At 57.4% G+C, this 15,573-nt stretch overlaps 1 protein-coding gene across 1 annotated transcript in view; it reads right to left on the bottom strand.

Annotated features, from left to right (window-relative positions):
* Positions 1-15,573, bottom strand: part of LOC147110023 (pleckstrin homology-like domain family B member 2) — a 101,955-nt gene that overhangs the window by 63,536 nt on the left and 22,846 nt on the right. The window contains exon 2 of the mRNA XM_086002456.1: positions 3,300-3,623. Within this exon, the coding sequence (XP_085858582.1) occupies positions 3,300-3,521 (222 nt within the window). The 5' untranslated portion in view covers positions 3,522-3,623. The remainder of the gene's footprint in view (positions 1-3,299; positions 3,624-15,573) is intronic.

Genomic DNA, 15,573 nt, shown 5'->3' with positions numbered 1-15,573 from the left:
CACAGAGACAGAGAGACAGAGACAGAGACAGAGACAAACACCAACAGAAACACACACCCAGAGACAGACACACCCACAGAGACAGAGACACACCCACAGAGACAGAGACACCCGCCCAGAGACAGAGACACCCGCCCAGAGACAGAGACACCCGTCCAGAGACAGAGACACCCGCCCAGAGACACAGACACACGCCCAGAGACAGAGACACCCGCCCAGAGACAGAGACACCCGCCCAGAGACACAGACACACACCCAGAGACAGAGACACACTCCCAGAGACACAGACACACGCCCAGAGACAGAGACACACGCCCAGAGACAGAGACACCCGCCCAGAGACAGAGACACACGCCCAGAGACAGAGACACACGCCCAGAGACAGAGACACATGCCCAGAGACAGAGACACCCGCCCAGAGACAGAGAAAGAGACACACGCCCAGAGACAGAGACACCCGCCCAGAGACAGAGACACACGCCCAGAGACAGAGACACACGCCCAGAGACAGAGACACACGCCCAGAGACAGAGACACCCGCCCAGAGACAGAGACACCCGCCCAGAGACAGAGACACACGCCCAGAGACAGAGACACCCGCCCAGAGACAGAGACACCCGCCCAGAGACAGAGACACCCGCCCAGAGACAGAGACACCCGCCCAGAGACAGAGACACCCGCCCAGAGAGAGAGACACCCGCCCAGAGACACAGACACACGCCCAGAGACAGAGACACACGCCCAGAGACAGAGACACACGCCCAGAGACAGAGACACCCGCCCAGAGACAGAGACACCCGCCCAGAGACAGAGACACCCGCCCAGAGACAGAGACACTCACCCAGAGACAGAGACACCCGCCCAGAGACAGAGACACCCGCCCAGAGACAGAGACACCCGCCCAGAGACAGAGACACCCGCCCAGAGACAGAGACACACGCCCAGAGACAGAGACACACGCCCAGAGACAGAGACACACGCCCAGAGACAGAGACACACGCCCAGAGACAGAGACACACGCCCAGAGACAGAGACACACGCCCAGAGACAGAGACACCCGCCCAGAGACAGAGACACACGCCCAGAGACAGAGACACACGCCCAGAGACAGAGACACACGCCCAGAGACAGAGACACACGCCCAGAGACAGAGACACACGCCCAGGGACAGAGACACCCGCCCAGAGACAGAGACACCCGCCCAGAGACAGAGACACCCGCCCAGAGACAGAGACACCCGCCCAGAGACAGAGACACCCGCCCAGAGACAGAGACACCCGCCCAGAGACAGAGACACCCGCCCAGAGACAGAGACACCCGCCCAGAGACAGAGACACCCGCCCAGAGACAGAGACACCCGCCCAGAGACAGAGACACACGCCCAGAGACAGAGACACACGCCCAGAGACAGAGACACCAGCCCAGAGACAAAGACACCAGCCCAGAGACAGAGACACACGCCCAGAGACAGAGACACCTGCCCAGAGACAGAGACACACGCCCAGAGACAGAGACACCCGCCCAGAGACAGAGACACACGCCCAGATACAGAGACCAACGCCCAGAGACAGAGACACCCGCCCAGAGACAGAGACACCCGCCCAGAGACAGAGACACCCGCCCAGAGACAGAGACACATGCCCAGAGACAGAGACACACGCCCAGAGACAGAGACACACGCCCAGAGACAGAGACACACGCCCAGAGACAGAGACACACGCCCAGATACAGAGACACACGCCCAGATACAGAGACACCCGCCCAGAGACAGAGACACCCGCCCAGAGACAGAGACACACGCCCAGAGACAGAGACACCCGCCCAGAGACAGAGACACACGCCCAGAGACACAGACACCCGCCCAGAGACAGAGACACCCGCCCAGAGACAGAGACACCGCCCAGAGACAGAGACACCCGCCCAGAGACAGAGACACCCGCCCAGAGACAGAGACACCCGCCCAGAGACAGAGACACCCGCCCAGAGACAGAGACACCCGCCCAGAGACAGAGACACCCGCCCAGAGACAGAGACACCCGCCCAGAGACAGAGACACCCGCCCAGAGACAGAGACACCCGCCCAGAGACAGAGACACCCGCCCAGAGACAGAGACACCCGCCCAGAGACAGAGACACCCGCCCAGAGACAGAGACACCCGCCCAGAGACAGAGACACCCGCCCAGAGACAGAGACACACGCCCAGAGACAGAGACACACGCCCAGAGACAGAGACACACGCCCAGAGACAGAGACACACGCCCAGAGACAGCGACACCCGCCCAGAGACAGCGACACACGCCCAGAGACAGAGACACCCGCCCAGAGACAGAGACACACGCCCAGAGACAGAGACCCGCCCAGAGACAGAGACCCGCCCAGAGACAGAGACACACGCCCAGAGACAGAGACACACGCCCAGAGACAGAGACACACGCCCAGAGACAGAGACACACGCCCAGAGACAGAGACACCCGCCCAGAGACAGAGACACCCGCCCAGAGACAGAGACACACGCCCAGAGACAGAGACACACGCCCAGAGACAGAGACACCCGCCCAGAGACAGAGACACCCGCCCAGAGACAGAGACACCCGCCCAGAGACAGAGACACCCGCCCAGAGACAGAGACACGCGCCCAGAGACAGAGACACACGCCCAGAGACAGAGACACACGCCCAGAGACAGAGACACACGCCCAGAGACAGAGACACACGCCCAGAGACAGCGACACCCGCCCAGAGACAGAGACACACACCCAGAGACAGAGACACACGCCCAGAGACAGAGACACACGCCCAGAGACAGAGACACACGCCCAGAGACAGAGACCCGCCCAGAGACAGAGACCCGCCCAGAGACAGAGACACACGCCCAGAGACAGAGACACACGCCCAGAGACAGAGACACACGCCCAGAGACAGAGACACCCGCCCAGAGACAGAGACACCCGCCCAGAGACAGAGACACACGCCCAGAGACAGAGACACACGCCCAGAGACAGAGACACACGCCCAGAGACAGAGACACACGCCCAGAGACAGAGACACCTGCCCAGAGACAGAGACACACGCCCAGAGACAGAGACACCCACCGAGAGACAGAGACACACACCCAGAGACAGAGACACACGCCCAGAGACAGAGACACCCGCCCAGAGACAGAGACACCCGCCCAGAGACAGAGACACACACCCAGAGACAGAGACACACACCCAGAGACAGAGACACACACCCAGAGACAGAGACACCCGCCCAGAGACAGAGACACCCACCCAGACACCCACAAGTACCTGACTTACTCTGTCGGTAGTCTTGTGCAGGGAGGTGCCCCGCGCCACGTTCCACGTGCTCTTGGTGCCGCTGCCCTCCTCCCTCCAGCTCTCATCGTCGGTGGTCTCAGCGGAAACACTGGCGCCGGAGCCCCTGTTGGCGCCGGGCGTCTCGCGCAGCTCGGTCTGGGGCGAGAGACCCTCCGGACGGGGTTCGGACTCGGTGCCCGAGCCCACCGCCAGGTCGACCATTCCACCGCTCGACCGGGGCTTCGCAGCAGCTCGTCAAACCCCCTGCCCTCAGACCTCCGAACGCAGCTCTCTGGGGTTACGGGCGTCACTCCATCTGAGAACCTGTGAGCACAACACAGGACAGCTGCCGATCAGCACGAGCCCGACAATGACTCACGAAAGATGACACTAACATAGAAACATAGAAGATAGGAGCAGGAGTAGGCCATTCGACCCTTCGAGCCAGCTCCGCCATTCAACGAGATCATGGCTGATCATCCAAACCCAAGCACCCGGTCCCTACACCGACAGCCATCCCACCCAAGCCCTATCCCCGTAACCCCACGTATTTAATCCCCCCTAACACTAAGGGTCAATTTTTTGTTTTGTTTATCATGGCCAATCAACCTAACCCGCACATCTTGGACAGCAACAACAATAACAAGACAGCAACAGAACGCACCCACATTTCTCCAGCGCTTTTCACCATCTCAGGACGTCCCGAAGCTCTTCACAGCGAATTAAGTATTTTTGAAGTGTGGTCACTGTTGTAATGTGGGAAACGCAGCAGCCAATTTGTGCACAGCAAGCTCCCACAAACAGCAAAGTGATAATGACCGGATCATCTGTTTTAGTGATGTTGGTTGAGGGATAAATATTGGCCCCAGGACACTGGGGAGAACTTCCCCCTGCTCTTCTTCCAAATAGTGGCCGTGGGATCTTTTACATCCACCTGAGAGGGCAGACGGGGCCTCGGTTTAACGTCTCATACGAAAGACGGCACCTCCGACTGTGCGGCGCTCCCTCAGTACTGCTCCTCCGACAGTGCGGCACTCCCTCAGTACTGCCCCTCCAACAGTGCGGCGCTCCCTCAGAACCGCCCCTCCGACAGTGCGGCGCTCCCTCAATACTGCTCCTCCGACAGTGTGGCGCTCCCTCAATACTGCCCCTCCGACAGGCGGCGCTCCCTCAGTACTGCCCCTCCGAAAGTGCGGGCGCTCCCTCAGTACTGCCCCTCCGACAGTGCGGCGCTCCCTCAGTACTGTCCCTCCGACAGTGCGGCGCTCCCTCAGTACTGTCCCTCTGACAGTGCGGCGCTCCCTCAGTACTGCCCCTCCGACAGTGCGGCGCTCCCTCAGTAGTGTCCCTCCGACAGTGCGGCGCTCCCTCAGTAGTGCCCCTCCGACAGTGCGGTGCTCCCTCAGTACTGCCCCTCTGACAGTGCGGCGCTCCCTCAGTAGTGCCCCTCCGACAGTGCGGCACTCCCTCAGTACTGCCCCTCCGACAGGCCCCAGTGACTCAGCCCGACAATAAAGCAGAGCACTCTATCAGGAAATGATTATACACACACTGCAAATAACCTTGATGATGGTAGCTTGGCCTGATATTCTCTGCAGTTCCTGTTTGAAAAAAAAAGGAGGAAGTTTCTGCGACCTCGGCTGTGTCCTTTATTTGCAAAACAAAACCCGGAGAGCTAGTTCCAGTGAATCCCGGCCTCGTTACTGGAGCCCTGTGACCCGCCCCTTGATTATTTGTTTGGCAAATATACACCGTTCGGTTTCCAGTGTCCCCGGGTTTTGACGCCATCGCTTTCAGTGATGGAGAAGTATCTCGTTCTACAGATGGACAACCCTCAGTGAGGGCATTCGACCAGGGGAGGCGAACACTCGGTTCACAGCCCTGCCAACCAAAGGACGATCCCCACCCCCAACCGTGAGGATTTCTGGCAGAGTCCCGTTCGCCTGTCACTCCCCCCATCACTCTCTGACCTACATTGTTCCCGGTCCGGCAACGCCTCGATATTAAAATTCTCATCCTTGTGTTCAAATAATAGGGTAATTATAGTGGGGGATTTCAACTTCCCCAATATTAACTGGGATAGTCAGATTGTGAAAGGCTTAGAGGGTGCAGAATTCTTAAAGTGCATCCAGGAGAGCTTTTTGAGCCAGCATGTAGAAGGTCCTACAAGAGAGGGGGCGGCACTGGACCTAATTCTAGGGAATGTGGCCGGGCAAGTGGTAGAAGTGTTAGTAGGTGAGCACGTTGGTGACAGTGACCATAATTCGGTGAGATTTAAGGTAGTCATGGAAAAGGACAAGGATGGACCGGAAATAAAGGTTCTAAATTGGGGGAAGGCCGATTTTAATATGATAAGGCAGGATCTGGCCAATGTGGACTGGGATCAGCTACTTGAAGGAAAATCCACATCGGAGCAATGGGAGTCTTTCAGAAAGGAAATTGAGAGAGTACAATGGCAACATGTTCCCGTAAAGGTCAAGGGTGGGACCAACAAGCCCAGGAAACCTTGGATGTCAAGGGATATACGAGAATGGATTAGGAAAAAAAGGGGGGCTTTTGGCAGATACAAAGGACTAAAGACAGAGGAAGCCCTAGAAGAGTATAAAAAGTGCAGGGGGATACTTAAAAAAGAAATTAGGAGAGCGAGGAGGGTCCATGAAATAACACTGGCGAGCAAAATAAAGGAAAATCCTAAGGTGTTTTATAAGTATATTAAGGGCAAGAGGATAACTAGGGAAAGAGTAGGGCCCATTAGGGACCAAAGTGGCGATCTGTGTGTAGAGCCAGAGGATGTAGGTGGGGTTTTAAATGAATTTTTGCATCTGTGTTCACTATGGAGAAGGACGATGTGGACATAGAAATCGGGCAGGGGGACTGTGATATACTTGAACATATTAGCATCGAGAGGGAGAAGGTACTAGCAGTTTTAACAGGCTTAAAAGTGGATAAATCCCCAGGCCCGGACGAGATGTATCCCAGGCTACTATGTGAGGCAAAGGAGGAGATTGCAGGGGCTCTGACACAAATTTTCAGAACCTCTCTGGCCACAGGGGGTGTGCCAGAGGACTGGAGAACAGCTAACGTAGTACCATTATTCAAGAAGGGTAGTAGGGATAAACCAGGGAATTACAGGCCAGTGAGCCTAACATCAGTGGTAGGGAAATTATTGGAAAAAATTCTGAGGGACAGAATTAGTCTCCACTTGGAGAGGCAAGGATTAATTAGGGATAGCCAGCATGGCTTTGTCAAGGGAAGATCATGTCTGACCTATTTGATTGAATTTTTCGAGGGGGTGACTAGGTGTGTGGATGAGGGTAGTGCAGTGGATGTGGTTTACATGGATTTCAGTAAGGCTTTTGATAAAGTCCCGCATAGGAGACTGGTCAAGAAGGTAAGAGCCCATGGGATCCAGGGTGCCTTGGCACATTGGATCCAAAACTGGCTTCGTGGCGGAAGGCAGAGGGTGATGGTGGAAGGTTGTTTTTGTGACTGGAAGCCTGTGTCCAGTGGGGTACCGCAGGGATCGGTGATGGGTCCCTTGCTGTTTGTGGTCTACATTAATGATTTGGGTGTGAATGTAAAAGGTATGATCAGTAAGTTCGCAGATGACACGAAAATTGGTGGGGTGGTAAATAGCGAGGAGGGAAGCTTCAGGCTGCAGGACGATATAGATGGGTTGGTCAGATGGGCGGAACAGTGGCAAATGGAATTTAACCCTGAAAAGTGTGGGGTGATGTATTTTGGACGGACTAACAAGGCAAGGGAATACACAATGAATGGTAAGACCCTAGGAAAGACAGAGGATCAGAGGGACCTTGGTGTGCATGTACATAGATCCCTGAAGGCAGCAGAACAGGTGGATAAGGTGGTTAAAAAGGCATATGGGATACTTGCCTTCATTAGCTGAGGCATAGAATATAAGAGCAGGGAGGTTATGATGGAGCTGTACAAAACGCTGGTAAGGCCACAGCTGGAGTATTGTGTGCAGTTCTGGTCGCCATACTATAGGAAGGATGTGATTGCTTTGGAGAGGGTGCAGAGGAGATTTACCAGGATGTTACCTGGGCTGGAGCGCTTCAGCTATGAAGAAAGACTGGACAGGCTGGGGTTGTTTTCCTTGGAGCAGAGAAGGCTGAGGGGGGACCTGATTGAGGTGTACAAAATTATGAGGGGCATAGATAGGGTGGATAGAAAGGAACTTTTCCCCTTAGTAGAGGGGTCAATAACAAGGGGGCATAGATTCAAGGTAAGGGGCAGGAGGTTTAGAGGGGATTTGAGGAAAAACTTCTTCACCCAGAGGGTGGTTGGAATCTGGAACTCACTGCCTGAAAGGGTGGTAGAGGCAAGAACCCTCACAACATTCAAGAAGCATTTGGATGAGCACTTGAAACGCCATAGCATACAAGGCTACGGACCAAATGCTGGAAAATGGGATTAGATTAGACAGGGCCTGATGGCCGGCGCGGACGCGATGGGCAGAAGGGCCTCTTTCTGTGCTGTATAACTCTATGACTTTATGACGCTAAATGCCCCCTCGCCCCCTTCCCTATCTCTGTAACCCCCTCCAGCCCCTACAACCCTCCCTATCTCTGTAACCCCCTCCAGCCCCTACAACACTCCCTATCTCTGTAACCTCCTCCACGTCCTACAACCCTCCCTAACTCTGTAACCTGCTCCAGCCCCTACAACACTCCCTATCTTTGTAACCCCCTCCAGCCCCTACAACCCTCCCTATCTCTGTAACCTCCTCCAGCCCCCTACAACCCTCCCGATCTCTGTAACCCCCTCCAGCCCTCCCTATCTCTGTAACCTCCTCCAGCCACCTACAACCCTACCTATCTCTGTAACCACCTCCAGCCCCTACAACCCTCCTTAACTCAGTAACCTCCTCCAGCCCCCACAACCCTCCCTATCTCTGTAACCGCCTCCAGCCCCCACAACCATCCCTATCTCTGTACCCTCCTCCAGCCCCTACAACCCTCCCTATCTCTGTAACCTCCTCCTGCCCCTACAACCCTACGTATCCCTGTAACCTCCTCCAGCCCCTACAACCCTCCCTATCTCTGTAACCTCCTCCAGCCTCTACAACCCTCCCTATCTCTGTAACCTCCTCCAGCCTCTACAACCCTCCCTATCTCTGTAACCTCCTCCAGCCTCTACAACCCTCCCTATCTCTGTAATCTCCTTCAGCCCCTCCAACCCTCCCTATCTCTGTAACCTCCTACAACCCTCCCAGATCTCTGCGCTCCTCCAATTCCGGCCTCTCGCGCATCCCCCGATTTCCATCGCTCAACCATTGGCGGCCGTGCCTTCAGCCGCCTGGGCCCCGAGCTCTGGAATTCCCTCCCTAAACCTCTCCGCCTCTCTCTCCTCCTTTAAGACGCTCCTTAAAGCCGACCTCTTTGACCCAGCTTTTGGTCACCTGCCCGAATATCTCCTGCTATGGCTCGGTGTCAGATTTTGTTTGATAATCGCTCCTGTGAAGCGCCTTGGGACGTTTTACTATTTTAAAGGCGCTGTGTAATTACAAGTTTTCATTATCAAATTGCTGTTTGTGGGAGCTTGCTGTGCCCAAATTGGCTGCCGCATTTCCTGCATTACAACAGTGACCACACGTCAAAAAAACACTTCATTGGCTGTGAAGCGCTTTGGGATGCCCTGGGACACTGGGTACCGCCCCTTCGAAGTTGTGGCCATGGGATCTTTTACGTCCACCCGAGAGGGCAGACGGGGCCTCGGTTTAACGTCTCATCCCGAAAGTCGGCACCTCTGACAGTGCAGCACTCCCACAGTACTGCCCCTCCGACAGTGCGGTGCTCCCTCAGTACTGCCCCTCCGACAGTGCGGCACTCCCTCAGTACTGCCCCTCCGACAGTGCGGCGCTCCCTCAGTACCGCCCCTCCGACAGTGCGGCGCTCCCTCAGTACTGCCCCTCCGACAGTGCGGTGCTCCCTCAGTACTGCCCCTCCGACAGTGCGGCGCTCCCTTAGCACTGCCCCTCCGACAGTGCAGCGCTCCCTCAGTACTGCCCCTCCGACAGTGCGGCGCTCCCTCAGTACCGCCCCTCCGACAGTGCGGCGCTCCCTCAGTACCGCCCCTCCGACAGTGCGGCGCTCCCTCAGTACTGCCCCTCCGACAGTGCGGCGCTCCCTCAGTACCGCCCCTCCGACAGTGCGGCGCTCCCTCAGTACTGCCCCTCCGACAGTGCAGCGCTCCCTCACTACTGGGCACTTGGAGTTTTGGCCAAGGTTTTGTGCTCAAGTCTCTTGAACCCATGACCTTCTGACTCAACGCCTTCCAGCACTGGCTTCACCTCCCTCCACCCTCCAGCCACTGACTCAGCACCATCAGGGTAGAGAGATCCTCCACTGAAATCACCAGAAGCAATTTCAATCTGGGTAACTGTCCTGGGAGTGTCGAATGACTAAAGCCTCCTATAAACAGATTTTGGGTGAAATCACAAAAATATTTGCAGTCAGATCAGCTCACAACGGGTCAGGAAACATCAGTCAACCCAAGGAAACTCATCACCCCCCAAGAGGGATGGGAGAGTTAGGGTACTGGAGGGATGGGATTCGATGGGTGAGTTACGGTACTGAAGGGATTGGCTTCGATGGGAGAGTTAGGGTACTGGAGGGATGGGCTTCGATGGGAGAGTTAGGGTACTGGAGGGATGGGCTTCGATGGGAGAGTTAGGGCACTGGAGCGATGGGCTTCGATGGGAGAGTTAGGGTACTGGAGGGAAGGGCTTTGATGGGAGAGTTAGGGTACTGGAGGGATGGGCTTCGATGGGAGAGTTAGGGTACTGGAGGGATGGGCTTCGATGGGAGAGTTAGGATACTGGAGGGATGGGCTTCGATGGGAGTTAGGGAACTGGAGGGATGGGCTTCGATGGGAGTGTTAGGGTACTGGAGGGATGGGCTTCGATGGGACAGTTAGGGTACTGGAGGGATGGGCTTCGATGGGAGTGTTAGGGTACTGGAGGGATGGGCTTCGATGGGAGAGTTAGGGTACTGGAGGGATGGGCTTCGATGGGAGAGTTAGGGTACTGGAGGGATGGGCTTCGATGGGAGAGTTAGGGTACTGGAGGGATGGGCTTCGATGGGAGAGTTAGGGTACTGTAGGGATGGGCTTCGATGGGAGAGTTAGGGTACTGGAGGGATGGGCTTCGATGGGAGTGTTAGGATACTGGAGGGATGGGCTTCGATGGGAGAGTTAGGGTACTGGAGGGATGGGCTTCGATGGGAGAGTTAGGGTACTGGAGGGATGGGCTTCGATGGGAGAGTTAGGGTACTGGACGGATGGTCTTCGATGGGAGAGTTAGGGTACTGGAGGGATGGGCTTTGGAGAGTTAGGGTACTGAAGGGATGGGCTTCGATGGGAGAGTTAGGGTACTGGAGGGATGGGCTTCGATGGGAGAGTTAGGGAACTGGAGGGATGGGCTTCGATGGGAGTGTTAGGATACTGGAGAGATGGGCTTCGATGGGAGAGTTAGGGTACTGGAGGGATGGGCTTCGATGGGAGAGTTAGGGTACTGGACGGATGGTCTTCGATGGGAGAGTTAGGGTACTGGAGGGATGGGCTTTGGAGAGTTAGGGTACTGAAGGGATGGGCTTCGATGGGAGAGTTAGGGTACTGGAGGGATGGGCTTCGATGGGAGAGTTAGGGAACTGGAGGGATGGGCTTCGATGGGAGTGTTAGGATACTGGAGGGATGGGCTTCGATGGGAGAGTTAGGGTACTGGAGGGATGGGCTTCGATGGGAGAGTTAGGGTACTGGAGGGATGGGCTTCGATGGGAGAGTTAGGGAACTGGAGGGATGGGCTTCGATGGGAGAGTTAGGGTACTGGAGGGATGGGCTTCGATGGGAGAGTTAGGGTACTGGAGGGATGGGCTTCGATGGGAGAGTTAGGGTACTGGAGGGATGGGCTTCGATGGGAGAGTTAGGGTACTGGAGGGATGGGCTTCGATGGGAGAGTTAGGGTACTGGAGGGATGGGCTTTGGAGAGTTAGGGTACTGAAGGGATGGGCTTCGATGGGAGAGTTAGGGTACTGGAGGGATGGGCTTCGATGGGAGAGTTAGGGAACTGGAGGGATGGGCTTCGATGGGAGTGTTAGGATACTGGAGAGATGGGCTTCGATGGGAGAGTTAGGGTACTGGAGGGATGGGCTTCGATGGGAGAGTTAGGGTACTGGACGGATGGTCTTCGATGGGAGAGTTAGGGTACTGGAGGGATGGGCTTTGGAGAGTTAGGGTACTGAAGGGATGGGCTTCGATGGGAGAGTTAGGGTACTGGAGGGATGGGCTTCGATGGGAGAGTTAGGGAACTGGAGGGATGGGCTTCGATGGGAGTGTTAGGATACTGGAGGGATGGGCTTCGATGGGAGAGTTAGGGTACTGGAGGGATGGGCTTCGATGGGAGAGTTAGGGTACTGGAGGGATGGGCTTCGATGGGAGAGTTAGGGAACTGGAGGGATGGGCTTCGATGGGAGAGTTAGGGTACTGGAGGGATGGGCTTCGATGGGAGAGTTAGGGTACTGGAGGGATGGGCTTCGATGGGAGAGTTAGGGTACTGGAGGGATGGGCTTCGATGGGAGAGTTAGGGTACTGGAGTGATGGGCTTCGATCGGAGAGTTAGGGTACTGGAGGGATGGGCTTCGATGGGAGAGTTAGGGTACTGGAGGGATGGGCTTCGATGGGAGAGATAGGGTACTGGAGGGATGGGCTTCGATGGGAGAATTAGGGTACTGGAGAGATGGGCTTCGATGGGAGAGTTAGGGTACTGGAGAGATGGGCTTCGATGGGAGAGTTAGGGTACTGGAGGGATGGGCTTCGATGGGAGAGTTAGTGTACTGGAGGGATGGGCTTCGATGGGAGAGTTAGGGTACTGGAGGGATGGGCTTCCATTGGAGAGTTAGAGGACTAGACGGAAGGGATGAATGGCATTTTCTTGTTGTCATTCTAAGAAACAAGTTTGTAAATTCCCTTTAAGGAGAGGTGGCAGAATCTCCAGATAAAATCTCGATAATCTGGTCGATTGAGTCAGAGGGAGAGGAATCGGATTCCGTGTGAACTAGAGGTAGTCATCAGTTATCAGTGAGGCGTTTCAAAACACCATCTGGGAGACCGAATCTCACAAACCGTCTGCCTCCACCGTCACCAGCCCTTGTTTAAAATCACAGTGATGAGACATCAGTTTTCAGCTCATCTCTGTCCACAGGCGCCAAAAGTCTGGATAGACTCTCAACTGCCATAGCACACTCGTCCTTCATCACCCGACCATTCCTTCCTAATATCAGCTTCACACCAACAACCAAGACGCACATTTCTCCAGCGCCTTTCGCCACCTCAGGACGTCCCAAAGCACTTCACAGCCAATGAAGTACTTTTGAAGTGTGGTCACTGTTGTAATGTAGGAAATGCGGCAGCCAATTTACGCACAGCAAGCACAGACAGCAATATGATAATGACCAGATCCTCTGTTTTAATGATGTTGGTTCAGGGATAAATATTGGCCCCAGGACAACGGGGAGAACTCCCCCTCCTGCTCTTCTTCTAAACAGTGCCGTGGCATCCTTTATGTCGACCTGAGAGGGCAGATGGGGCCTCGGTTTAATGTCTCCTCCGAAAGAAGGCACCCGAGACAGTGTAGCACTCCCTCAGTACTGCCCCTCCGACAGTGCGGCGCTCCCTTAGTACTGCCCCTCTGACAGTGCGGTGCTCCCTCAGTACTGCCCCTCCGACAGTGCGGCGCTCCCTCAGTACTGCCCCTCTGACAGTGCAGCGCTCCCTCAGTACTGCCCCTCCGACAGAGCGGTGCTTCCTCAGTACTGTCCCTCCGACAGTGCGGCGCTCCCTCAGTACTGCCCCTCCGAAAGTGCGGCGCTCCCTCAGTACTGCCCCTCCGACAGTGCGGCGCTCCCTCAGTACTGCCCCTCCGACAGTGCGGCGCTCCCGCTGTACTGCCCCTCCGACAGTGCGGCGCTCCCTCAGTACCACAACCCGACAGTGCAGCACTCCCTCAGTACTGCCCCTCCGACAGTGCGGCGCTCCCTCAGTACTGCCCCTCCGACAGTGCGGCACTCCCTCGGTACTGCCCCTCCGACAGTGCGGCGCTCCCTCAGTACTGCCCCTCCGACAGTGCAGCGCTCCCTCAGTACCGCCCTCCGACAGTGCGGCGCTCCCTCAGTACTTCCCCTCCGACAGTGCGGCGCTCCCTCAGTACTGCCCCTCCGACAGTGCAGCGCTCCCTCAGTACTGCCCCTCCGACAGTACAGATCTCCCTCAGTACTGCCCCTCCGACAGTGCGGAGCTCCCTCAGTACTGCCCCTCCGACAGTGCGGCACTCCCTCAGTACTGCGCCTCCGACAGTGCGGCGGTCCCTCAGTACCGCCCCTCCAGCAGTGCGGCGCTCCCTCAGTACTGCCCCTCCAACAGTGCGGCGCTCCCTCAGTATTGCCCCTCCAGCAGTGCCGCGCTCCCTCAGTACTGCGCCTCCAACAGTGCGGCAGTCCCTCAGTACCGCCCGTCTGACAGTGCGGCGCTCCCTCAGTACTACCCCTCCGACTGTGCGGCGCTCCCTCAGTAATGCCCCTCCGACAGTGCGGCGCTCCCTCAGTACCGCCCCTCCGACAGTGCGGCTCCCCATCAGTAATGCCCCTCCGACAGTGCGGCACTCCCTCAGTACTGCCCCTCCAACAGTGCGGCGCTCCCTCAGTACTGCCCCTCCAACAGTGCGGCGCTCCCACAGTACTGCCCCTTCGACAGTGCAGCGCTCCCTCAGGACCGCCCCTCCGACAGTGGGGCACTCCCTCAGTACCGCCCCTCCGACAGTGCGGTGCTCCGTCAGTACTGCCCCTCCGACAGTGCGCCGCTCTCTCAGTATTGCCCCCTGACAGTGCGTTACTCCCTCAGCACTGCCCCGCCGACAGTGCGGCGCTCCCTCAGTACTGCCCCTACGACAGTGCAGAGCTCCCTCAGTACTGCCCCTCCGACAGTGTGGCGCACCCTCAGCACTGCCCCTCCAACAGTGCAGTGCTCCCGCAGTACTGCCCCTCCGACAGTGTGGCGCTCCCTCAGTACTGCCCCACCGACAGTGCGGATCTCCCTCAGTACTGCCCCTCCGACAGTGCGGAACTCCCTCACTACTGCCCATCCGACAGTGCGGCAGTCCCTCAGTACTGCCCCTCCGAAAGTGCGGAGCTCCCTCAGTACTGACCCTCCGAAAGTGCGGTGCTCCCTCAGTACCGCCCCTCCGACAGTGCGGCGCGCCCTCAGTCCTGCCGCTCCGACAGTGCGCCGCTCTCTCAGTACTGCCCACTGACAGTGCGGTACTCCCTCAGTACTGCACCGCCGACAGTGCGGCGCTCTCTCAGTACTGCCCCTCCGACAGTGCGGAGCTCCCTCAGTGCTGCCCATCCGACAGTGCGGCACTCCCTCAGTACTGCCCCTCCGACAGTACGGAGCTCCCTCAGTACTTCCCCTCCGACAGTGCGGCGCTCCCTCAGTACTGCCCCTCCAACAGTGCAGCGCTCTCTCAGTACTGCCCCTCCGACAGTGCGGCACTCCCTCAGTACTGTCCCTCCGACAGTGCGGAGCTCCCTCAGTGCTGACCCTCCGAAAGTGCGGTGCTCCCTCAGTACCGCCCCTCCGACAGTGCGGCGCTCCCTCAGTACTGCCCCTCCAACAGTGCGGCACTCCCTCAGTACTTCCCCTTCGACAGTGCAGCGCGCCCTCAGTAACTCCCCTCCGACAGTGTGGCCCTCCCTCAGTACCGCCCCTCCGACTGTGCGGCGCTCCCTCAGTAATGCCCCGCCGACAGTGCGCCGCTCTCTCAGTACTGCCCCCTGACAGTGCGGTACTCCCTCAGTACTGCCCCGCCGACAGTGCGGCGCTCTCTCAGTACTGCCCCTCCGACAGTGCGGCACTCCCTCAGAACTGCCCCTCCGACAGTGCGGAGCTCCCTCAGTACTGCCCCTCCAACAGTGCAGTGCTCCCTCAGTACTGCCCCTCCGACAGTGCAGAGCTCCCTCAGTACTGCCCCTCCGACAGTGCGGCGCTCCCTCAGTACTGCCCCTCCAACAGTGCAGAGCTCCCTCAGTACTGCCCCTCCAATAGTGTGGCGCTCCCTCAGTACTGACCCTCCGACAGTGCGGTGCTCCCTCAATACCGCCGCTCCGACAGTGCTGCGCTCCCTCAGTATTGCCCCTTCGACAGTGCGGCGCTCCCTCAGAACCGCCCCTCCAACAGTGCGGCGCTCCCTCAGTACTGTGCT

Source organism: Somniosus microcephalus, chromosome 12 (assembly GCF_052327205.1).
Source record: "Somniosus microcephalus isolate GS21.2 chromosome 12, FLI_Smic_1.0, whole genome shotgun sequence".
Lineage (NCBI taxonomy): Eukaryota > Metazoa > Chordata > Chondrichthyes > Squaliformes > Somniosidae > Somniosus > Somniosus microcephalus.
Note: the sequence above shows the minus strand (reverse complement) of the source record. Positions and strands in the feature narration are given on the sequence as shown.